This window comes from Aethalodelphis obliquidens, unplaced genomic scaffold, assembly GCF_003676395.1.
Source record: "Aethalodelphis obliquidens isolate GAN/ISIS:26980383/991018 unplaced genomic scaffold, ASM367639v1 scaffold2, whole genome shotgun sequence".
NCBI classification, from domain to species: domain Eukaryota; kingdom Metazoa; phylum Chordata; class Mammalia; order Artiodactyla; family Delphinidae; genus Aethalodelphis; species Aethalodelphis obliquidens.
The window spans coordinates 12,683,789-12,711,063 of NW_020837946.1; the positions used below are offsets into that span (position 1 = coordinate 12,683,789).

At 39.1% G+C, this 27,275-nt stretch overlaps 1 protein-coding gene across 1 annotated transcript in view; it reads right to left on the reverse strand.

Moving 5' to 3' along the window:
- Window positions 1-11,849: 11,849 nt before the first annotated feature.
- The window catches only part of NYAP2 (neuronal tyrosine-phosphorylated phosphoinositide-3-kinase adaptor 2), a 201,954-nt gene continuing 186,528 nt past the window's right edge, over window positions 11,850-27,275 (reverse strand). Inside the window, exon 5 of the mRNA XM_027119892.1 lies at window positions 11,850-11,983. Within this exon, the coding sequence (XP_026975693.1) occupies window positions 11,850-11,983 (134 nt within the window). The remainder of the gene's footprint in view (window positions 11,984-27,275) is intronic.

The following is a 27,275-nucleotide window of genomic DNA, read 5'->3' on the forward strand; positions in this document are numbered from 1 at the left end:
TTGGGGAAAAGGGAGAGAGACACTGCGCCTCTCATAAAACTGCAAGGTCATCTTGTAAGACAGTTTGGATCCGAGAAAAGCCACACCATGAAGCTGCTGGAGTGGCCCCAGGCTCACTTCCTCCTGCCCTCCTGTCCTGTGGCTTGTCTTGTTTCCCCCAATGCACCACGCTTTCTTAGAGGCGAGACAGTGCTCTGTACTTCTTTACTCAACTAAAAAGTTTAATAAAAACAGCCTATATGTTGAATAAATGAATGACTGAAAATAGGCACCTACATTTAAACATTCTGGTTTAAACTGTGCTTTCGTATGAATTATCTCATTTCATATGGATGTAGAAATCAAAATACCTGGAAATTCCATGAAGCCCAGGACAGCCACCATTGGATGTAAGCGCTTCCCACATAAGGCTTCTTCAAGGGTTCCTGTTCCATTACTGGGGTTTATATCAGAGAGGTGACAGGAGAGACTGTGTTCCTTCCTAGGTTGTATCCTGAATGGCAAGTGACTTTGGCTCTGCTGGCTTCTCCTGAAAGGCCTCTCCCCACTTTCATATGCAAAATTGACTGGGTTGGGTAAGATTACACCTGATACCTTTTGTTCCTTCAAATAACCTCCTCATTTTCTGGAAAGGAAGTCATTATATGCAACATTCCACATACTATCCCCGTCAAAATAGCTGACAACCAGGGATTATTAACTAGCTCTAATGCAGCGTTTACTTTAGAAAACAAAGGCTTTGAAGTGACAGTATGGTTGTTTCTCCACCCCTCCCCACCCCCTTTAAAGTGTCTGCTCATTGGATGGATGTAAAAGCCCAGAAGCCAGATAAATCTCGCTGAATGCATTTTCTGTCTTTTGGTTACATCTACAGGAGTAGTCTAGATGCTGGGGTTCAGGAGTGCATGTTTGGGAAGGGGATGTATTTTCTTTTCAGAATGCGAAAAGAGTTAGATGTACTCAAGTGTTGAGACTCTCAAGTGTGCACGCACGTGTACGCTGGCACAGGAACGCACACGCACACACCTGCCTGGCTGAGCTCTCACAACACCAGCCCGTGGTCCACAAAAGAATGATGCAACTGAGTGACAGTGAGCTTCCTTCCAGGAGTTACAGTCCCAACCCCGTCTCACCTTTGGAGATCTGGCCTTAGGTGGTGCCTTGTTCAGCTGAAGTCTGAATTGAATTTGCCCCTCTGCTATGTAGCTTTTAATCTAGAAAAGTTATAAGGCGAGACCCAGAGAGTCAAAGAATGAGCAAATAAATGGATGAAAGAAAATGAAGGAAGGTGGGTTTTACAAAGAGAGCAAATTCAGAGAGACAGTTATTTATGGTAGAAAATAAAGCAGAAGTTTAGTGGCTAGAACCTCCTGGACTTACACCTCATGTCCATACAGCCACTTCCTAGCTATAAACCTTCAACAGGTAACAGGTTCTCCAGCCTCAATTTTCTCATGAGTAAACTGGGGATAATATTGCCTACTTCATAAGCATATCGTGAGAATAAAATTATATGATGTGGCATTCTGGGCACCGTGCCAAGAACATAATAAGGCCTCAATGAAAACCATTTTAGAAATCTGCTTTATTTGGGGAAGGTGCTTTCCACCTGAAGGCTAATGTTTACTTGTAGCACAGAATAAAGAACAAAGATTTGCCCAGCAGGTGAGCTGGGTGGAGAAACTGAAGTTCTCTAGAACTCTCTGAGTGAGGCATTCACAATGTGGCTGTACTTACTATTCTGAGTCAAGTGTAGTCTAACTCTGAACCAACATTAATATAATGTAAACATTTCTTGCTAATCCACACTAACTTAGGTTAGAGGTAAGTTTACCCACTGGTTAGGGAGACTGCTCTTTTCAGGAATGAATCTTAAGCCATGTGTGTTAAACATGTTAATCTCAAACAAAATCAAGAAGGAATTCTTCCATTCAGCCCAGCTATCTCTGTTCCTTCACTTTTCAGTCTTCAAAATAGGGATGATGGTCCCCTTTTTCGAGGCGCAGTCTGGATTTAGAGAAATACAATACGCAGAAAATGTCATAAATCCTATTGAAAACATCTGCATCTATTCATAAATAATATATAACACTCAGAGATCACTGGCTGTGATACTAGCTCCCCACACACAAAAGTATAGAAAGGTGCATTTAAAAGTTAGACACCTTAAAATTACAAAACTGAAGTAATGAAAAATGTCCAAAACAAATATCATACAAAAAGTCTGTCCTGGTTTTCTATAAGCATTATGCTTATTATCCCAAACAGCATATCGTCTCTGATATAAAGCAGTTTTAATTCAATCCTTTCTAAAATCTAAATACAGATTGCAAAGCTCACTTCAGACACGAGGTGGCACCACGTATCCGCCCAATGTTACATTATTTTCCCCAAACTAGGTTGGCCAGCCCATATAGGGCCTGACCTGCATTTTAACAGTTGGAGCCTGTGATGGGGAAGCCTTCTAAAATGCGATGTCTGCTAATAACTGGCAGCAGAATACAAGCATAGCATTTAGTTCTCAAATGGAGTTATCAATCTGTGAAGCTTTAACACTCCTTCAATTGCTCTCTATATGTACAACTCAAACAAGACCTACAGTTATAAATTCATAATTTGTCCTCTAGACTTGAAGCCAAAGTTTCACTTTCAACTCTACTGACATTTTGAATAAATCAAGCAGCTAAATATTTTCAACTGCCTTCCAAAGCTTCTATTTCCTAAAAAAAAAAATTTGACACGGAATTGGAAACTTTAAAGATCTGCTTGAAAACACATGGTATAGACTAATGTGACAGTAAATGGATTTAAAATCTTCAGTTTCACTTCCCCAGACACATCCATATTATTGTTAGCTTAGTAAACTACACCACTCTTGGCATTTGAAGAGGAACAAACGAGGATTCCAAAAACTACAATAAATAAAAAAATAAAAGATATTCCTTTGCCTCTGATTTTGCGTAAGAAATACCAAGTAGTGGCAACTGATCTCCATATATTGGGACGAGATTGGCACATATTCACTTGGCAAGATGGAATGTTGTTAAAATTTAGGCCTCCTTGTTTCCATAACATTTAAAATGCAATATCCTTAGTGCTTTCTTCATTTAAAAGGAAAAACATAAAAACGATAAAAACAAGTGACATGGATATAATGGGCATATAAAAGTTAAACTGATATAGTGGGATAACACATCATAATGGGCATGCTTGTGGGTAAATACATGTGCAGATAAGAAAACAAATCCTCTCAAAGTGTGGTCTGGGGAAACTTTAAGTAAATGTTGAAGTGGCAACAACTGTATCCTGTGTCTTTGCAGATAACAGCGTCCCCAGCAGCTCTAACGTTTTCATTAAGTTCATTCACATTGGAACCCAAGTAGGAGAGTAAAGCAGTGTTAGGGGACCCGTGACATTTCTGAATTGATACCCTTAGTCGACTTCTACTCACTTTACTTCCAAACCACACGTGGGACCCTACAAGGAAAGAAGAATTGCCAGATACAGACTCCTTATTACATGGTAAATAACTAAATATCTAACTTCCTATTTGGAGGAGAAGGAATAACGAATATAATCCTATCAAGTGTACCAAGAGGTGGTAGGAGAAACCAATCTGTCTCAGATGCTGGCAGTAAAGAGATACGCTGTCTAGAGAATTTAAAGTCAGTAATAAAACTGACTAAAAAACTGCTTTTTATTAACACCACGTGCTAGCAGTTCTATACAAGGTCAGTGATACAGGGTGGACAGAACCGTTCCCTCCATGCCCATCCCTTTTGAAATACCACTGACTACAATGACTCTTCTCCTTAGGACTTGCCAGCAAGCAGGAAAGTTGCATTTTGGCAGAAGGAAAAGCTATAAGGGAAAGAATTCTTATTCTTCTAATAGGTAATGTCTGTCCAGGACTTTACACACATATGTTATCTTACTAATCCTCAACAACCACACAAGGCAGATAATACTGCCCCCATTTTACAGATGAGAAAACAGACTCTGAAAAGTTGAGCAATGTATTCAAGGTCACACAGCAACCAACGGGTGGAGCCACGGTTCTGATGGATGTCTTACATCCTCTAAACCTCACAATTTTAAACAGCTGAGTAGTCGGGACTCATAGACTGACATCATAGACTGATCATTTTGACAATAGGTACAAAACTTGGACAAGGTATAACCTCACTTTAGTACCCTTAGTTGTCATGGGATAATAATGGGGTAGGGCTGTAGAGAGCACACCTACAGTGATGTAAGGAAGCTCTCAAAACCATCCTGGCGCACAATAAACTCATCAGAGATTACAGCAAATGGTACATGGTTTTCATCCGGCAAACTTCATCTAAGAACCCTAGACACATTTTATCCCTTCCACGTGTTAAAGAATGCTGGACTCTGCATCTCAGCAGCTTCACACCTCTCCCTGTAGCTGGATGGTTAAGTTGATAATTCTGACGCTGAAGGGGATGCACACAGGTACAGGCGACTAGGCGTAGTCAGAGGTGGGCACCCTGGGAGGCCATTTGCCCCACCCCTACTCTTGTTTGTCAATGCGTTCAAGATTTCTCAGAGAACATCCTCTTGTTTTGTCACACTCTGCCTCCTACTCCAAGGGCATAAATGCAAGATTATTGGGTGGGGGGATTGGAACGGGGGCAAAGGGATGGGTTTGTGTAGTTTCATTCTACTCAATCTTGAAGTTACTGAGAGACTGGTCACGAGACTACTGGCCTTTAAAAAGTGACCCCAAATATTCTGCCACGTGAACTATACAGCAGTTAACAAGCACACGATGCCTACATAATATGTCAACATTTCTCAGTTCAGATTGTGGTCTGTCCTGGAAAGCAATCTGAGTTTCTACCATCTGGTCTACGGCCATACCACCCTGAACACACCTGTTCTTGTCTGAATGCTTTGTATGAAAGAATTCACGACACATATTACTGTTATTGAAAGGTGATGACAAAATCTTGTTTCTTCTTTAAATATGACACTAATTATGGGGAGCCCCACAAAGTACTAAAGCCTACCATTTTCATAAATCAACCGGACAGGACTGTAGAGGACACACAGAAGACAAAGCCTTTGTTTGTTTACCTTTTGGCCCTTGCATTATTTTAATGCAATGATACCATAATACACAGCAATCGCTCAATATAACCACTGACACTCCTATTTGTAACATGAATTTATTCCACTTTTCACAAGCCTAGATCCAATCTCTTTGGTAAATAACATTATTATAACAAATAACTATAATTTCTTTGTAACATAATCTTTGTTAAGATAGTATTTTATTTTACAATTTGAAGTTCTTACAGATAAACCCTTCTCCAATAAGATGCCGTAAACATCTTATCTTTACATGGCATTGTAAACTTAGTGGGGTTTTCCAAGCGCCACCCCCCCCCATCAGGCTTTTCCATGTTTGGAAATATATGTCAGGTTAACTTGTATGCAGGATGAAAAAACAATAGGAGTTATTTAAAACCTATTGCATAGCCTGGAGGAAGCTCTGTGAGGGTGGGGATCTCTGTGCATGAATGAAGTGAGTTCAGCTTTTGCTAATTGGTTATATGTTCTGTTTCTGCTTTTTTTTTTTTTTTTTTTTTACCATTTCCATCATATGATGTAACCCTGAGCATACGATCAAACCAGCCATATAAAGGTACAAATGCGATGTAAACATTCTCTTAGTTCAGGCCTGACAGGACCTGGAATACCACAGGGTCTCACAAAAAGGTTTGTTCAACACATAAGCAAGGGATGGTAGAAACGGGGCCCCTTCATCACGTTACCTTGCAGAGCCACATGCTCCCCACCCACATACTCTGCTCCTTCCTCTGTTTTCTCCCATCAAACACAAAACCTTGACTACTAGATAGGAGCACTTGACATTGTATATACAACTGATCAGATGAAACCTCATAACACATATGTCCCAGGACCCAGGGCTGGAATAAAGCAAGTACGGTCTTGGCAAAGCAAGTCACGTCTACACTAATGGCAGCACAGGAATTCTAAAGAGAACTGAAGCTTTTCTACTGTTAGAGCTTGTAAGGCAAGGAATGTCACTCGCCATCCAGTTCTACAAGGATTGAGTCATTAGCCACTGCAGTCAGTGACCTGCAACACACCCTGAAAGGAATTCAGGGTGAAGATCAGGTGCCCTGGGAAAACAGGCAAAAACAGGCCCTCAGATAGTTAAAAATATTTCAAGAGAAATTTTTTATGAACCTGGATTCTTGCAACTTCACATACCTAGAAAAAACACTACTATCATTAATTGAGATAGCCTTTCTTCGTGACTAGCAGTAGTAACGTTCTACTGAGATGTTTGCTTGATAGCACGTACCCCTCTCCCCTGGTGTCTTCTCCCACCTCTCTGGAGCAGTTCCTCAGAGCTATCTGAGAAGCTATAGTTCCAGGCTATCGTCCTCAGTAAGTCCCTGAATAAAACTGAAACTCCCAGTTTTCACACTGTGTGTTATTTTATTTCAGATGTTAGGTTTGTTTTCCTTTTTCTACCTGATCCAATGCACAGAAGCTGAAATTAAATAAGAACATACCCTTTAAGTTTACATTGCTGAGAAACGTGGGCGGGCATCGAGGGGCTGAAATTAGAATTCCTTTCCATGTCATTGTTTGAGTATTTATGTTACTATACTCAGGATTCCTTTGTCTTTAGTCTTCCTCATGCTCTCCAGGCTCCTACAAGTTTTGTGTGCAAACGTCCTGATTGTCTGAGAGTTACAAAAGCCCAGACCTCACACACAGGCTGAGAAGGAGCAATGGTCTGCTCCAAGCTTTCAGGCGAAGCACAGAGGCTGTGGGACCAATCAAAACACCTCACTACTCTGAAGGTATTAAAGACCAAGAGAAAAGACAAAATTAGACTGTGTGAGAAAAACATTTTTTCGAGGATATATAGAAAGAGACATTTATCGAGAGAGATATTTAGTAAGTCAACCAAAGTCGTGGAGTGTCACATTGTAAACTGGGTAAAGTCTTTGTCAGGGAATCCCCTTAAATTCTCAATCTTAGTCTTTCACATGTACTGATCCCTAATTTCTATCTTTGGGTGATTTAGCTCCCTTTTTTTACTATATCTAGAAAACAACTTTGACATCCAGGCATGTCCAGAAACACACCCTAGACATGCATCAAGCTATGGATGCTAGTACATTCTTCCATTATCTAGGAAAGCTGGCCACATGCTGGCGCGCAGACATAGACATGGAGCGCATGGGAAAAAAGAAGGTATTCTGCTCTGCAGGAGCCCGGGCAGGCTCTCATAAGGCCCCAGCAGGGTCATCAAGCGAAAGGAGGATGTTAGAAGCTTGGAGGGAGCCCAGAGGACTGCCATCAAAAGAAATAAATGTTTGGGCTTCCCTGGTGGCGCAGTGTTTGAGAGTCTGCCTGCCAATGCAGGGGATGCGGGTTCGTGCCCCGGTCTGGGAAGATCCCACATGCCGCGGAGTGGCTGGGCCCGTGAGCCATGGCCGCTGAGCCTGCGCATCCGGAGCCTGTGCTCCGCAACGGGAGAGGCCACAACAGTGAGAGGCCCGTGTACCGCAAAAAAAAAATTAAAAAATTAAAAAAAAATAAATGTTTGAGAAATAATCCTGAAGGGGCAAGTTGAAAGGAACTGGGCTTGTTTCCCTGGATAACAGCTTATAAGTGCACAGCATGGACCAGCCTGGACAAGGCCACTTCTGGGTAGTGAGAAGGCAGCTCTCAAGCCACACAGGGCCCACGGAGCAAGAGATAACAGCTTCAGGGGCGATTTTTAAATTTCTAGAGAAATGTGGGGCTCTCAGATTTTGAAACGTATGTCCAAAGGAAGTGACAGATGACTTTCTGTTACCCACTTCCTGACATCAAGGGTAATCAGAGATAATCTAGTTTAGAACAACTGACAAACCTCAGAGAGAAGGTGAGTTCTCAGTTCAACACTTAGGTCACTGTTAGCTCTGTGATTCCCTGATTTGACTTGGGGGGCTGTTACTTAAAAAATGTGAAGTGTGTGTGTTCGTGAGTGTGTGATTGTGTGTGTGTGTGTGTGTGAGATAGTGGGCAGAGTATGTGAGAGTTTGTGTGTATTCATGTGCATAAGTATATTGGGGGAGAGAGAGTGTGTGTGTGTGTGTGTGTGTGTGTGCGTGTGTGTGTCAGAGGATGTGGCTCTCATCTCCTTCCTTCCCAAAAAAAATAAGTACAGACATTTCTTGGGAACATTTTTCCAAAGAGAGCTGGCACTTTGGAGACACACCCTAGCTGCTCCTTCCTTGAAGGAAAGACTGGCTTTCTCATGGCCCTGCTCCTTAGTTTCTATTCCATCACCTGCTGCAGTAAAACTAGAGATGGCCCCATCTCCAGATTAATGGGGGTCACTAACACCATAGTCCAGAGATGGAGGGATCACATGAACAGCATTTGCTGTCTATAGAGGCACTCACACTTCTTTCTTCTGAGTACACAGCTTTCTACTTCACTACAGAAGAAGAAAAAAAAAAGATAAAGTGATGTGCTTCAAGTGCAAAATATTTCTCCTATACCGTTTTTCTTTTATAAATAAGAAAATAAAATAGCTTTCTCATGGAAGATGCAGAAATTCAACCTAATTTCCAAAGGTTTGCTTTATGACAAATGCCAAAATATGTGGCTGCTTTGCCGTAAAATTCCAAGGAAATGTCACTTTCCCCTAATTGCCCCGTGACTGCTCTATTTATTCAGGAGTGAATTAAGAAAGAAAAGATCTATTTTTCATCTCACCGAGTTTTAGAGAGTATTACGCGTTGTGTAAGAAGCTCTAAATGCTTTGGAACTCATACTTCTTTCTTGAACTTCCCGTCTTCTCCTACGTATTTTAAAGTTCCAGTCAGATGAGACTATACATTTCTACAAATCTTGTGTCTCCTATATTACCTGAAGCCGAAACAGACTGCATAGCCAAGCAAACATTACCTCCACTTTTATTTTTACACAAATGCCCTTGGTGGGCAGTCACTATGCGCCCCGGGCTCCTCGGCGGGTCAGTCAATCACTACTGTCTCCAGATTCTTTAGGGGTGGTCCATCATCATTGGCCTAGGCTCCTGGGGGTGGGCGGCAGTCCCTTTTGGCCAGCTCTACCCATCTCTGCTGGAGTAACCTCCGTCCCTTCTGTCTCCTCCTGCAATACTTCTCAGAAAGCTCCAACCATGATCTGAAGTGGTGGGTGAAAAACTAGTACTGAGGGAGCTGAAAAGAGATAAGATGTGAACAACCTGGAAAAAAAAAAAAACACAGCTCCTTCTCTATGAGCAGAAATGTCCCTTAATGTGGCTTCTTAAAGCCAGACTCCTCGATAGATAAGCACTACCGGAATTATTTCAGTGACTGCTTTTGTTTGTCTGAAACAGATCACATGGTCTTCCAAAGATTTCCTAGTAAGAAGTCTATTAATCATCTATTAAGTCTATTAAGCATTCTGTGTTTTAATAACTATCAGGAATCCCGGTGGAGGAAAAACACTTTTTAAAAAAGTGACCAGGATGATTATTTGTCGGATAATGCTAGGTGTTCCGTATCCTAGTTTGTGTACGAATATTCAATGTTTTTAAATGTCTTTCACCATTGCCTGGGGTGGCTAAGCCTAGGGAGGTGCCATCCTGGTTGTAACTTAAGGAGACATCTCAGTCAAGAGCATGGGAATTAGGTGAGAAGAGGGTCTTCAATAAGTACCCATTGCCTTTAGTTCAATTCCAAGTTGTAGGAATGCAGAGCAAGGTTCTTCTGAGCCATGTTTACCCCATTAGCGCTAGCATATGGGAAGAGGTGAATACTACATCTGGTCACAAGCCACAGGGGAGAGACTCAGAGGCCAGCCTTCTAATTTGCAGCCCTGACACCCCTTCTATGATGTGGCTGTGTGCCAGAATTTCTCCTGGTTGGAGAGAAAAAGTGCAGCATCTAAGTAACAAGAGGGTCTTTCTCCTGTTGCTGTGTTTTGAAGAATGAAGAACATCCTACCAGGTAAGCGAAGAGCTGATAATGCAAAGGTACAGAGTTGCACCTTGTTTCTGTCTGTAAGTTACCCCAGGAAACTGCTTTCATTGAGAATTGAAGGGGCATAGGATGAAACAACTATAAAGATAATTAGGAGAAAAAGCAAATGAAAACAAAGAACACAAAACCTCTCTGAGATACCGAGGTAATGCAATAGCAAGGTATATATACTTGGAAAATTGATTGTATTGATGCAATCCTCCGCCAGCTAGCTAAAGGTCTCTCCTTTCTGTATTCAAGTTTTTGAGCTTTGAAAATCTGTAAATGTAATATTTTGGAATAGCTTTAATCAACTAAGGTGGCAATTTATCTTAGTGAGGTTAATTGTGTTATTTATTTATTTATTCATTGTCTTATTGTTTCTACCCCTTTTATACCCAAAAAAGTGTTTGAGGTGGATTCATTTGGTTACAAAGCATTTAAAATGTTAAATTAAGACACAAGAAATTCTAAATGGCACTTGAGATGCTCTTGAGAGGAGCCTCTCATCTCTTGCATTTGTAGATATCTCATATATTCATGAATCAAATGCTGTGCATATTTAAGCCAGACCAAAATACTATAAAGCACCCTGTCTCCCATTAGAAAAAATGCAATTATTCTTCCTGGTTATGTTTTTAAAATAGCTTGACATTTATATAATTGATGAATATGTAATTTGCTAATCAGTAATGGACAGTTCCCATGGAGGTATCATTGCTAGTTTTATAATTTACAATTTCAGAAGAGTTTTATGAAAGTGAACATTAAAGCTGGGACAAGCAGAGAGAAACCACTCCAGGATGGTACTATCCTATTTAACACCCATAATACATTTAACAGTAACAACAATTAAGCTTCACAAATTGTCATTGTACTGAATTCCTATTGGATGAATTATAGATAGAGCATTTACATGTAGTGATTTTTCCCCATACTATATCCTCCGTACACAAGCATGTACCAATGAACATCAGAGCAACATACTGTACTCTAAAGGATTAAGTGATACTGTAGCTTATGCCTTTATTCCTTGTATCTTTTCTCCAAATGATAATAGAGATCTCATATACCATGCATAAACACTTACATTCCCTTACTGAGAACATTTCTGATATTTTTGGTATAAGAGAGAAAAGTCATTTATTTAAAGATTGCGTTATTAATCTACAGTTTGGGGTAAATACCTAGATTATCTGGTTGGTCAATTTGTCTTTATGGCCAAGAAAAAAGACCAGCTGCCGTGTTCAATCCAAATGAGTTGGTATATGAATATTTATCAGGACATCGATATTCACTGTCTTACAGTCATGCTCCAAGCTAAATAAAAGTAGAAGTAAGACGGCCACAAATATTACAGCATAATAGGATAAGAACTAAACAATATGTACAAATTCATTGACAACATCTGTGCAAGGGTTGTGGACAAAACATTTAAAAAGAAATCTACATAAAACAAAGTCGGTAAATTTATCAAACGTTGATAAATTTTCGGAGACGGTATAAAAGTACACAAAACACGGAAGAGAGAAAGAACTTTAAAAAAATAACCACTAAGCCAATACATATAGTACAAGTTTACATTTATAGTACAGAATGATGGAAACCAGAGACAAAAACGATTTGGTAACAAACAGCGAAGAAAGTTTCACCAATCGCAAGGAAGAAAGACTTTCCTTTTTGAATGAAAACACAGACGGCCACAGCTCATCCCTCCCACCCACACACACACAGAAAAATAAAAGCAAATGCAAAGTTGTTACAGCAACACACGACAGACAGAGGTGGAAAGCGTTTGGCATGTCGCATCACAGGAAGTCAATCACGATTGGCTAACGATGATGGTACCTGGCTCTGTTGCAGGTCACTGGCTTGCCTGAGAGGAGTAACGGATGGAGGGGGCACACCTGATGTGGACGCAGACCGGCCTAGTTTGCAGCTTACTTTCGGTTCTGTGAACAAGGCAGAAAGACAGAGCATTAGCTGAGCAAAGTCTGCAGGGATGAACCGGACCCCAGGCTTTCTTCTGGTTTTGCTACACGTTCTTTTAATACACCGAATTCTTCTGATGTTTACTAATCATTGGCAGGTGATGAAACAATTTCATAACAATTGATTCTAAAATGAGCCTTGTTCACGGATCAGCTCCTGGGAATAAAGAACAAACCACTTAAGTTCCACGCCTTGTTGCCTTGCACACTTTACCCTATTTAGAGTGAGTTTCTATAGAGCAATTACTGGAGCAACAAAATCCCACTGGGGAAAAAGCCAGTGACATGACTATTTTTGTGCTTCATTTTCAGTCTTGGTCAAGGGTCTCCTGTGTCCTAAAATGTCTTTTCCACCCTCTCCAAATTTTTCTTCCATCCCTCCCTCCTTTCATTCTTTCTTTTCTTCATTCATTCTCTTATTCTTTCCTTCTTTTTCTTTTCCTAACTTTCTAATTTTCAAGTCTATAGTGTGCTGATTACTTTCACCATGCTTTTGATGTAACATTTCTCTAATTTAACTTCATTTGCTTTGAATTGTATAACCACTTCGAAGACTTTTGACATCTTTCATAATAATATTATTTTTCAAAATTAAAAAGCCTTCCCCTAACTCTTCCTCTATTTAAGGAGCCTAAATAGGCTGCCTAGGTCATTATCAAGATACTTTGAAGACTGCAATTTGGGGAATGGAAAGAGTTCCCTTCATTCAAGCAGCTCAGAATTTATGGTATACAGACGACACTGATCTTCAGACATATTTGAAGGTATTTATAAAGGAGAAGAAGGCATCAAAAGAAAAGTTGACATCTATGCTTTTGCAACAACCTTTTATATTAGCTGTCAGTTTCTGAGTGCCTAGTATATCCCAGCTTCTGTTTGGGCTGCACTTAAATTATCTCTAATCTTAAAGATAATCTTTAGAGTTATGAATTAGCTATAAATGCTCCCAATTTACAAATTAGAAACCTGAGGCTCAGCAAGGTTAATATTTGCATTGCAAATACACAAGCACTTTTCAAAAAAACCTTTCATTATATTAATAAATTTGACTTAAAGATGAAACTCTCTGAACTAGTGGCTTCAAATGATATTACATCACTAATTTACCAAGCAGTGGCAAGCTGATGCTAGAGAACAAGTTCTGTGCTGGATAGGAACACTATCTTTATGCCCCTTTTTTTTTTTTTTTTTTTTTGCGGTACGCGGGCACTGTTGTGGCCTCTCCCGTTGCGGAGCAACAGGCTCCGGACGCGCAGGCTCAGCGGCCATGGCTCACGGGCCCAGCCGCTCCGCGGCATGTGGGATCTTCCCGGACTGGGGCACCAACCCGTGTCCCCTGCATCGGCAGGCGGACTCTCAACCACTGCACCACCAGGGAAGCCCTATGCCACTTTTATATAAGCTGCTCTTCAGAGAAAAGCTTTGCAATGTCTGCATCACATGACCTATGGCTAACCTCAGCCTCTGCTAACTGCCTTCTGGCCATTCTCTCCCCATCCTTCACAGACACCAGATACAGATACAAAGAATAAGATAAGCTGGCGTCCATTCACACAGAGACCTTTCAATACACCCTCACCCACACACACCCTTCCTCTCCCACCCCTGCTTCAAACTATTAGACAATGCCTCATGTCCATATTAGAATAATTATCTTAACGGGTAGTAATAGCCTTTCTTGGCAAATTAGATAGTCTTTTACTCTGTGCTTCCGATTTAGCAAGGAAAAAAAGACAATAAGCAGGCTTTGGACTATGAGATGACTCCACTAGCTACAGGACCTTAGAAAATGTTTTTCATATCATTTAAGTTTTATTTCTTTTCGAAACAAATGAATATAATCCTTTACTCATTATTCAGAATCCATTTATTTTATACCTACTATGTGCCAGGGACTGTACAGAGTGTGGTCACCAAAAACCCACTCTTGCCCTAAGAGAGACTTACAATCTATCCAGGAGCAAAGATATTAAGCAACAAATTATGCATTTGATTATATAAAAGCAGCTGTGATCAGCCCTCTCGGTGGAATTATCAGTGGTAGAAGAACATTTGCTGGGGGAATGAACAGGTGTTAGAAGGATGCTGACATCTACTTTGTGGGCAGTAAAAGTTAGAGAGCTCATTTGTTCTTTGCTCTTTCAACAAACATTTATCAAGGGCCCACCACGTGCAAAGCACTGCAGTGGATGCTAAGAATATGGGTGAGGAAGACACCAATTTCCCATATTTTAATGAGGTTTATGTTTACTCAGGGGAGACAAACAGTATGCCTAAAATGGCTTCCTGAAAATTCAGAAAAATTAGAAAGGAGAAGTACAGGGTGCTATGGTATCATTGATCAAAACATGCCTCGTGTTCTGGGAGCCAGGGAAGGCTGGGCCCTAAAAGAGCTGTAGTATCATAGGATATTTGTCCTTCTCTGTCTGGCTCACTTCACTTAGTAAGATAATCTCTAGGTCCATCCCTGTTGCTGCAAACAACATTATTTCATTCCTTTTATGGCTAAGTAATATTCCATTTTGTGTGTGTGTGTGTGTGTGTGTGTGTATGCATCTCACATCTTCTTTATCCATTCATCTGTCAGTGGACACTTAGGTTGCTTCCATGTCTTGGCTATTGTAAACAGGGCTGCTGTGAACATTGGGGTGCATGTGTCTGTTCAAATTATGGTTTGTAGAATCTAAAAAGATGATCTAAATGAACTTCTTTACGAAACAGAAATAGACTCACAGACATAGAAAAAAACTTATTTACCAAAGTGGCAACGGAGTGGAGGGATAAATTAAGGTGTTTGGGATTAAAATATACACATTACTATATATAAAAGCGATAACCAACAAGGACCTTCTGTAGAGCACAGGGAACTGAACTCAATATCTTGTAATAACTTATAATGGAAGAGAATGTAAAAAAAAAAGAATATATGTTTATATATATGTATAATTGAATCACTTTACTGTACATCTGAAACTAACACAACATGATAAATCAACTACATTTCAATAAAAAATTAAAAAGACAAGTACAAAAAGAAGATCTACATTATTTAAAGAAAAAAACGCTGTGATAATTCACACCTGCCAGTGGTGCTGAGCAGGTGGTAAAAGCTGAAGTAGGGAGGATCACGCGTGCTTAGGTTTATTTTCCAACCCACCCAGAAGTCAAAACTATTTCAGGATGTATTCCTTGTATTCACTTTATTGCTTAAATAGGATAAAGAAATAATAATGAATCACATATTCTGGTATCTAGGAGAGTGGGGATAGGTGAGCTAATGATGGAAAAAAGACGGAACCGTTTCCACCTACGATGCTTATGGCTTCACCTCTCTCTTCTCTGTTGTTTTCTATTTGTCTTTTTGTCTTGTTTTGCTTTCTCCCTCTGCACTTTCTCCCTCAGAACATGTGCACTGTCATGGCTTCTTGTGTATCATCTTTTCCCTCTTGGGTCACATGGAGGTTTCTACAGGTCTGTCCTCTCCTCACACCCTTCCTTGCTTGATGTTAAGCCCCAGTGCCTTCTAGAGACTAGGGATTAATTAGGAGTTTGGGATTAAAATATACACATTACTATATATAAAATAATAATAAGCGAGGACCAAATGATAGCTTTTTCTCAACATCTTAGGTATCCTTCTGATTTTCCCATTTATAGGAGGAACATTACCTCCATTTTCCTAGAAGCTTACTTTTTATGTTCAGAGCTTTCTTTTCCTCTCTCTATAAAGTTAGTCCTGTGGTAATTTTCTTTCTTTGTGATTTATTTCAACTCACAGACACTACCACAATTTTGGTATTCAACAACTTGAGCCAAAAATAATTTCATATATAATATAGGTAATATATATAATTGTAATTATATATAATTAAATATATATGTGTGTGTGTATATATATATGTGTGTGTGTGTATATATATATATATGTAAAATCTACCTGCTGGTCCCCATACCCAGTTTTCTCTGCTCAAAACTAACTTGTACACAATGCCAGCCAGAACTTCTTAAATTGCTTTTAGATCACACACCTTATTCAAAAGTTTTAAATTACTCCCCACTTCATATGATAAAAACTTCAAACTCACTTGGCTAATTTTCAAAGGTCCCGCTGTGATCTGGCCCCATCTGATCTGATCCACTGTGCTCTCCGTGGCTGTCTGCTCCCCAAAGCATAGACAACTCAGCATCTCTTCTCGGTCTCCACATCTGACCCTGCTTCTGTCCTTCACAAGGTGTCCCCACGCATGGCCTTTCATCAGACCAGATGTTATCTATTTTCTAAGGCCTGCTTCAACGTGCACGTCTATTGTAACGCATCCTGCAACCCTGTTTACCTCTTTCTTCCAGATAGGCTTAGCACTTATATACCGTTTGCACTGCTTGCTGTGGCTCTGAGTATTTATGTTGGTGAGGACCACAGAGTAAGTGTTCAATTAATATGATTTTTCTTTCACTGAAGACACTCAAATTAACCTAGAAAACGTCAATGCAACTTCTAAAGCAAATTGTGGCAATGACAGTAACATAGAATATGTTTTAAGGCCTGGGTTCAAGGTCTGGCTCCCCGACTTACCAAAGCAGTGATTCTCATTCAAGGGTACATGATTTTCTAGGGAAACGCTCCCTAAGTTTTGTGCAGGTGATTCTAGTATCTACCCACCCACTCTTGAAAATATAAGAGTGTTCAAATATAAATGTGTCCCATGATGACATAACCTATCGCTCTAACTTATAAATGAACCTAACTTCCCAGGAGGCATAAATCCTAGCATCTCTTAAGGAATCATCTTTTACTATACAAAATAAATGTAAAACATCTATCAGAATCCTGGTTGACACGTTTTCATAATAAGCCGATGTTTCCATATATCCCTTTATTGCATTAGCACATTTAGTCACGTGGAGAAAATTCAACATTTTTTCCTAGAAAAGGATGGCAAATAATGTTTTTTTACTATGAGGTTCCTTTAAAGGGTATGTTGAAGAGATTATCTGATGAGTGATACAATCCAATGCCTTTTATATTACCCGATGTACCTATGGATTAATTTCCCCTGCTAGGTTTCCAGTCAGACTCTGACTTAATCAGCCTCTTCCAAGCATAGACAGTGATATCTCTAAAGCACAGACTGAGACTTACTAAAATCCAAGCAAACTGCCAATTTCATCGTGACCCACAAAGGCCTTGCTTTACCCCTATTGGACCGTGGTCCAGATCACGTCTTGGTTCATCCACCCCCTTAGGGACTGCAATATAACCACGAACCACTCATCACACATGGCGGCTGACCTTGCCAGCCAGCCACCCTGTAGCTTTAAAGTCAGGTCACCCAGCGGTCGACTGTTCAATCCCAACATGGCTCATGTGGGTTATGACTTCACCTGCAGTGGCAGGCTGAGATGATTACTTATGAATTCATTATGCACACATGCGTACACCGGCAGGTGGAAAATGCACACATTTGTGTGTATGTACACACACATACATACATACGTACTCCATAACATTGTTGCTTGATGGTATCATGTCATAAGGACAATTTTTTTTAATTGTGAGGTTTTGGTTTATCTTTATCATACTCATTTAGCTCTTCTTTTCTGTTTCACCTTGTCTTTGACTTAAATACATTTGGAATCTATCATGGTGTTTGTGGGACCTAGTTGGTGAAACAAATCCTTATGATGTTGGATCCACCAAGGTTTCTTTGGCCAAAAGAATTTTCTAAAAAGTCTCAAAAATCCTAGAAAAGATTCTATTTTTATAACCAAGCCTCTTAGAGAGTCTCTAGGGCTGTGACATCAAAGTTAAATTGTCCAGTTCACTTACCTTTAGAAATACACTGTGCTTTGAGCCTTAAATAGTGAGGCTTAGCAACCACAAGACTAAAAACAGTAAGTTTTCATCCTAAATTTTGTTAATATAAAAATTGCCAAGGCGTTTGGGGGTCAAAAACGATGGACATATGCCTCAAAATTTAGTTAAGATAAGGCTTTCCTCCCCTTAGAAAAACTCATTCCATTAAAAGATTAATTATGAGCTAGAAAGTATCTATTCTCCCTACATCCAAGGAAAAACCCCTTCTTGTGTAATAAACTACCAATATCCATCCTAGAAGTAAAAGTTGATGTTGTTTGTGCAATTTCAGTGAAGGTCAAGTGTAAAGAGAACAAGAAAGAATGTGCGAGAGAGGGAGAAACACAGAGAGACAGAGAAAGGAAAAGGAAGAATGGAAAAAAGGTAGAAGGAAGGAGAGGGTGAGAAGGAGGGAGGGAGAGAGGAAAGAAGGAAGAAAGAAGACATTAATTTTAATTCCTTGAAATAAACCATCATCAAGACATTATCATGTGATCTTTCCAGGGTAATAATTCATCATCATCTTAAAGTTCTTATTAAGTAAGTGCCCATTGGACTTTGTTACTTAGAAAGAACTATCTTCTCTCTTTTTATTCTTGTTGGATACAATCTTTCATTGTTTTTTTTTTAAGGATGGCAATTTCTCCATCATTTCTCATCTTCCCTGTAAGGTGAACTGAATTTCTGTTCAGGATTATGTTCCTTGGTATTGTTACAGGATAATCCCCAAGGCACCCACAGCTACTATTATGAGTACCAGAGTTCTCTTTGTTTTCAGAAAGCAAAGACAAATGATTGTTCTCAACCTCTGGATCTACACAGCAATAAGAGATTAGTGTATTTTTTCGGAAAAAAAACTTTCATCTAGCATCAAAGAAATAAGATCAAATTCTGGGGAGACATATTTTTCTCCATCTTGTTTTATTTTTTCAATACATAATATTTTTCTCTACTAGCAGAGACATATTATGATTTTCCCTAGTCAATCATGCTGCTGAAAGTTTCTAATCAATGACTTAGGGCTACATGGAGGTCACAAAAAAGGCCTTTTATTTAAAACACTGAGGTATGCTTTTGCAAGCTCTACTTTCATTTCTGGGAAAGGCATTTTTTTGAAATAACACATATGCTATTTGAGATAAACTGATGCCTGAGTAATAAGGGGCAGTTTTGCCAGGACTATGTTAAAACCTTCACAGATTCCAAACATTTTGTGTTAAAGCTTCCATCACACATCATAGCAAACATATAGGACGTCCGAATGTCCCACATCAAATGTAAATTTTTCGGTATGTAATCGGAATACATTTTTATAATTTTGCTTTGAAATTATTGGACTGTGAATAATCCAATTAATTCATGATTGGCTATGATTTCTAGACAGTAATCATGCGTACTCAGGAATACTTACCAAGTTAGACAATCTAACCTAGAAACTGTTTTCAGATGTAATGGAACTGTTTTAATACTAAATTTAATAATTAATTAAATTGACCTAATGTCACATTTTGTATAGATTTAATTAGATGTTCATTCATGTTAATGTGGCAGTTTCTTTTGAAATTTTGGTGCTTCATTTTTTAATATCAAGTATTTTTATAGATCCTTGAGAAGCCCGTAGACCTAGGCACTGTCACTATGATGCTAGAAGACGAACATCTGATCATTGCTGTGATTATTTTGTGACCCTGGAGAAAGAAAATCAGCCACATGCAAAACTCTACCCTGGGAGTAGACATACTGCTCTCTCTCCAGCCTTTCATGGGACATACCTCTAAGGAAGCAGCTGATGTGGCACTTATGTGGCAGTGAATGACTCTGAGCATCCTTCAGTTATGGTCCAAATCCTAGTGTTATCTGAAGGGTCAGATAGTAAAACTACTGATGCTGGAGTAATTGGTCGTTCTCCTTGGGAATACTGGAATTCTGATAAAGATCTGGGTTCTCTGGTAAACCCAGAGAAAAATGAGGTGGCAACGTGGTGGATGAAATTTATCACCCAATGACAGACGGAGAGAATTAAAGAATCCATTGTACAGAGGAGAAAGAGAATCACATGCATGTGGGGTTAGGAGTACTCACTGTATTCCTTCTAAATATCTGAGGCCATGGATTTCCCTTGCCTTCCACTTTCTTATGTAGAGAGAATATAAGTCATGCCGCTTACTGCACAGGGATGCCCTTGACGCTGTAACGCACGGTTAGTTTCTTACATGGCAACATAGCATCATGTAGCATCAACAGGTTTTTTTTAAATTTGACAGCCTCTTTTATTAAAACACATCATTCTGAAATGCCCTTAAGATCTTCTTCACTTTAGCTGTATATGAAAATGTGCTTTTTTCAAAAAATACTTGATTCCACATTAAAAGAGAGTTAAAGTATATGTTTATAAAGGAACATATTTTATCTATTTAACAAGTAATATATGCTCCTTAATTATCTTAAAAATTATTACCTAAAAAATTCATCTGCCATAATATACAGAAAAAGGCATAGGATTTGTATCAGGATCAAATGTATATTACCATGGGGATAAAAATTTAACTTCACGTTATGGTGTCAAAAATAGAATAAACAAACAAAAAATAGAACAAAACTCTTTCATCCCGATATTAGGAATGGATACACGGCAAAAATAAGTTAACATGTATTTAAACTATATGACATTTTACTCCTAAATAACAAATAAAAGGAAAGAAATGCCAGACAAATTTTTTACATCACTCACCTTATTAATGTAAATGACACTCAAAACTGGACGTAACACTAATGATATTTCCTCTTCATACAATTGGCTTTGTGGTTTGTTGAAGAGCAAACATCCTGAGACAAAATGTGACCAGATATTGAAATTGTGTATGGTCCTTGTAGCATGTTCTATTACAATAGCTATAGTTCTTTTGATTCTGCCTTGAACCACTGTCTGTTATAGACATAAACTAAGCAATACGTGTTTTGGGATAAGATCAATATGAGACTATATATGGACAGGGACTTCAATCTGATCTCCAGTAATGGCCATGTTCATTCATTCTATAGCAGAATTTCTGGAGCAGAATTTAAGACGCTTTTGGGAGGTGGTGACCTGAGGTAAAAACTATTTTCGTAAAAATGCTAAGACATTATTTGTTTTTCCACTGTGTTGACAAACGCACTCAAAGTCCCAAAACAAGACTGGATAAATCTGCTGATACCTTAGCACGTCAAAGCAACAGCACCAAACTGTACTAGTTAAGTAGGCATTTTTCACTGCCACACAGACATGCATATTTGGCAGACACCTTCTCAAAACATGAATGAAGTGAGCTTATTGCTTTAAGAAAGACAACGGGCAGTATTTATTGACAATGATACATTTGAGCTTTCAAGCAAATAGTAAAATTTTGAAACACTTGTATTTACCACTGTGAGCTTGACAGCGCTCTAATACTTAAAGGCTTTTCTTAGGAGATCAGTGGCAATATTAATAAAAGTGTTGTATTGATTTTTATAACAAAATGTGTCAACATATGGAAGATTTGCATGACTTAGTGAACCGGTATTTTCTAAAAGCACTGTGTTATAAATCATTCATGGGGGAGGGGGTGGGCCCCGGGCGAGCCGGAACCTGGGAGCGGACGGGACCTGGCGTAGCTGGACGTGCGGCGCTGCGGCACTGGGAGCCGACCCTGAGCTCGCCCGCGTGGGGAGAGCCGAGCTCAGGGCGCGTCAGAGCCGGAGGCGGAGGAGTGAAGTCAGGGCTGAGTGGGCGGAAGAGAGCCTGGGCCAAGACATGGCCACTTATCACCCAGTAGGACACATGCAACTGCCCCGGGCTGATGCCATTCGTTCCCGACCCATTGAGACTTTCTCTCTCCTTGAGCATCTGCACGGCTTGAGCCAAACTGTGCCACGGCACACTGTTCGAGAGATACTTGATCCTTCCTGTCAGAAGAAACATGTTGGGAGATCAACACCAGCTTGTGCGCTTCTCCATAAAGCCTCGTCATGCAGAACGGATTACACATGCCCAGAGACTGATGAGCACCGTTCGAGTGCGCTGCAGCGAGAGTCCACCTCTTTCCTTGTGGGCTGGATGGGTCCTTGAGTGCATCCTTTCATGCCACTCATTTTTATCCCATGGCTTTACGGTCTCTCTTGCCTCATCGTCTGCCTATTGACTTATTTTTCCCTTCCCAAACTCCATTTTCTTTTCATTCTCACCGGTTCTATTCTTGCCCTAATTATGTCACCTGCCTAAACCAGAAAGAACTCCACTCTATGTTTTCTTAAGAGAAAACAGGTCCTCTCTTCAGAAACTTTATAATCTTCCTCATCTTTTTGAATACAATTGTAATGATGGTCGAAATAGGTGAGAACTCACATTGAATGAAAGGGTGGGAGTCATTTTTCCTTTTTAAGTTGATCATTTTACACATTTGAATGTTATTTGAATTGTGATAGGGACAATTATATTGTCTCTTGGAGTAGGATTTGTGCAACTGCTAAGACCTAGTAACATGTGAAGGGCTCTCAAGTGTAGTAGATATAAGGTAGTCTACACACTTAGAGGTGGGGTGTAGTAGTCTCACAAGGAATTGGAGATGGGAAGGCCAGTTGCATTTCTTGTGTTAGTCTAATAATTTGAATGAATATTTTCTAATAGAGATATTGGTACCTATCAGCAAGTGATCCAACATTTACATTTTTACAAATATGTTTAGAAAGATTAAGTACAAATAAGAAAATTCACAATGTATGTAAAGGTACAACTAAGATATTAGATGAGTCAAAAAAATGACCTAAAGAGTAAATGACTCTAAAACCAATCATAAATTTTATGAAATGTATTAAAAGCAAAAGAATGTTTGGAAAATCAATGACCTCATTTGATTATCATCTCAAACGAATTGCTCAGAAAGGACAGTAGAAGTACTCACTTCCTTGTTTCATCCTCACTATTTTGGGGAAGTTTCCCACTTTAAAAATAGTCTTTTGGACTTCCCTGGTGGCACAGCAGTTAAGAATCCGCCTGCCAATGCAGGAGACAAGGGTTCAAGCCCTGGTCCTGGAAGATCCCACGTGCGGCGGAGCAACTAAGCCCCTGCACCACAGAGACTGAGCCTGCGCTCTAGAGCCCTTAAGCCTAGAGCCCCTGCTCTGCAACAAGAGAAGCCCGCGCACCGCAACAAAGAGTAGCCCCCCTCCACGCTGCAACTAGAGAAAGCCTGCACAGCAACAAAAACCCAACACAGCCAAAAAATAAATAATAAAAATAAAAAGTAAATTAAAAAAATAGTCTTTTAATGCAATCAGGTCAAAGGCATTTAAATACACAACAGTATTTGGTGTCATTGACCAACTGCTGTATAGTATATGCTTTGAACTGTTTTATTTCCTCCCCACAGTGAGGAGGGTTTTAAATTAAGTCACCCACATTTCCTATTTCTTGTTGATAATGATAATTGGCAAGTATTTGCCTTGTGGGATTAGGGATATAGATTTCAGCCTTGGAATAAAGTAAATAGCAGTAAATATACGGGATTCCCTGGATCCAATGGACAAATCAAAATAGAATAGCACTAACCATGCTTTTGGGTAAAACAGCTGATTATGAAACATGATCACTGTGCCAGAGGATAGGTGGATTGCCTGAGTGGGAGTCACCTGGCAAGCTCATGAAAATTATATCTTATTAAGTATATTCTCATGGTAGAAAGGCAGGAGGGATTTTGCAAAGGGAAATAATTTGTGACTAACAGATTTCTTTGAATAGAGTTATTCGTGTGATAAACATTAAGACTTTGTTTAGACTTTTAAAAAGCAATTTTCCAGGTCATAAAGAATGCTGTTATAGAGAAGGAACAAACAGTTCTCTAGATCAAAGCTCCCCAATCGTTTTCGTCTTATGATTTTGTTTCCCAGAAAAACACATATAACCTTTAAAACCTCCTTAGTAATTTTAGTCATTTTATTTTATCACATTTTTTCTGTGATATGGAGAAGCAAGTTGAAGTAAAAATAATAATTTAGACTAACATGTTGTTAAATATTGTATTTTAGTGTTTATTATTATATAATTTTAATAATAATAAAATGTAAGCAAATTTTTACTTTTGCCATTTTATAAGTGATCATGCTTTTTTTAAAGAAAATATATGACTTGTCTACAAAAAAAAAAATCATTCATGGGTAAAAATACACTTAAAGTCCAAGATAGACCAATGGATTTTAATGTAGCAGAGCATGGTGAGCTTATTGATATGTAACTAACCCTTACCAAACTGTTGTTTGTTGAGTTTGGGGAAAGTATTAAAGAAGAATATCCACAATTATATGAAAAGGCTATTAAAATATTCCTCCCCTTTGAACTATGCATCTGTATAAGGCCAGATTCCTTTTATACATTTTAACCAAAGCAACATATCACAACAGATTGAATCCAAAGCAGATGAGAATCTATGCTCTACTGAGTCAGACATCAAAGAGATTTATAAAAATGTAAAACAATGTCAATCTGGTAACCATTTGTTACAGTTCTGGAAAATAGTCATTTTTCATGAAAAAAATGTTATTTATGTTAACATATAATGGGTTTATTATTTTTAATGAATAGAAAATTTTTAACCCTCAATTTTAATTTCTAACATGAGAAATATTATTAGACCTAACCCAAATAAAGAAAAGCTCTTTGGGGTTCTCAATAACTTTTAAGAACATAAAGAGTTCTGGGACTGAAGAGTTTAAGAACTGTTGCTTTCTATGGACTCTGAGACCCCAAAGTTTTCTTAAAAGGGTAACTTTTCATCCAGTTAATTTGCCAATTGAGTATTTGACAAACAAAAACTGAAACAGAAGAAAATATCATGTTGAAGCACAAGAAACATGGGAAAACCTTTGAAAACTCCAGAGGAGGTTGGAACCACCAGTTGTAAAATTCTGCCCTAGGAAAATCTCAACAGCAGTGTCCAAGAAAAGCTATTACCTGCCTGTGAGACCTGAGGGAAACCACCCAGATTCTCAGGGTACTTTTTCATCACTTGTAATAAGAAGCAACGTCTAAGGCTCGCTGATTCTTAGGTGTTCATAAATTAAATCTGTTGGAATCATTGAAATGACCTCAAAAATATTCTTGACTGATCATGAGCTAGTTTACTAAGATCACTGCTTTTACGTTTCCTTCTTGGTCTGCTTTTTGTGCTTTATTATTTATTTAGATACTTATTCCCAAAAAAAGTTTAATAACATGTACCTATGGAGAGATTCAGAAGAAATGAGTAACTTCTGTGCTTTATTTTTGTAACAATGTTGGTAGGATTATGCATAACTCAAGTTTGCTATTTGCTAAAATTTTCTAAAATTGTTGGTGCAAGTTTTGGTAGTAAATGGCTAAACATAATAAAAAGTATTTAAAAATAAAATTTAGGAGGTGTAATGGTCGTCTGTCATTTTCACCTGTCCAGAATCCATTTACTCTTTTTTCTGGAATAGTAGCTTGAATTTCCTTTGGAGAACAATATCACCAGTAATCTCAATTTTCATGGTTCCATACTAGGGGCTGACCCCAACTTCAGCTCAGAAGTGGCCATGTGATTCAGACCTGTCCAATCAATCATTCTATCCCCTTGGCTTCACTGAGTGGCTCAGGATTGAACATGTGGCCCAAGTCAGCCAATGAGAGTTGCCTTCATACTTCTGCTGGAGCTCTTGGGAAAGAGGTATTATCTTTTCAGGAGAGCTACTAAGCTCCCATCACTGACTAGCTGAATGACCATGGACAGTTTTCTTGACCTCACTAAGCTTCCGTTTGTTCACAGGTAAAATGGGAGAAATAAAGGTAGCTACTTTGTAAAATTATTTTAAGAATTAAATAAGATAATAAGTGTAGATTTCACCGCAGTGGCCAGCATAAGACCTCAAGAAATGTTAGCTATTTTTATTATGTTATTATTTAAAGGCCAATATGATCTTTCAGCTCCCCTGCTTATAATGAAGTCTAAACTGCTTCCTCACAATGGTACCCATGGCTCAGCTTACAGAGCCAGCCTCACCTGCAGTTTTGCACCTGTCACACTGCATTAAATTCTCCTAAAGCCCCATGAGTTCTCTTACTCTAGGATTTTAATCATGCCACTCACTCTGCCTGGCGCACTTGTTCCTTCCTTCTCCCTTCCTCCCATTCTCTTCTTTACCAAACCGCGTGCTTTTTGAGGACAGGAGCCGTGTCCATCTCATTCCCCACTGTATTTCCCCTGAGTAACATAACTAATCCTTGATGAGGACTCATGCAGTTTTTATTAAACGAATTATTTTAAACCAAATTTTAAAGAATGAAGCCAGTGTAAAAGATAAATGATTTGTATATTTCTAATTTAAAAAAAAATGTTTTCCTCCATTGCTTCATCTTTCCCAAAGAGTCCAGCAAATACATTGACCAAATTTTAGTTGAATTTAACATTAAAAGAATCAAGATGGGGAAGAGATATGGGAATATATGTATATATATAACTGATTCATTTTGTTGTGAAGCTGAAACTAACATACCATTGTAAAGCAATTATACTCCAATAAAGATGTTAAAAAAAAAAAAAAAAAAAAAGAATCAAGATGGGGAATACTGCAATGCCTGTCTTGGACAACAGATGGCAATGCAAATACGATTTGATATGTATTCTGGTCTGCTTACAAGCTTCCAGACTTAGTCTCTGTATATGCCCAGCATAAGTCAGTCAGAGCCTTCTTTTCTGTAATGTCTTCCATGGCTTCTCACAGAAACAGAAAGGACATTCTCTGTGAATAGTGGTGGTGTGCTGTACCCACAGGGCCTTTCCAAACAAAGCCAACAGCTGCCAGCTAGGAGGAATGTCAGAGCCCACTCCTCCTGGAGAGGGCACAGGGCAGGGTCATGTTCCCATCAGTGAAAGACACAAGGAGCTGGCCCTACAGTCAGAACTCAAGCATATTGTCATCATGATTCTCAAACAGGATTAATCTACTGAGAGGCAAGTAAGGAGAAGATACCTTTCGCATTATCTGAATTGTTTATGCCTGGTTAATTATTTTTTCCCAAGAGAATCAAACAGAGAGTAGGTAGAAATTCAGAATTTCTCTACCAAGAATGAAATTACTATTAAGTTGTATTTTTTTTCCAGCAGCTTTCAGGGTATCTGTATAGTATAGAACGTCATGGTCTATGCATGTGTTTAGTAGAAATCAGGTTTAAGGGACTGTGTGTGTGTGTGTGTGTGTGTGTGTGTGTGTGTGTGTGTATACTCACACATATAGTTATGTACAGAGTATGATAAGTTAGCTGACTGCAGATCGGACCACATAAGACCCAAGCCTAAAATCCATAAGTAGCTATAGATAAACACACACACACACACACACACACACACACACACACACACACACACA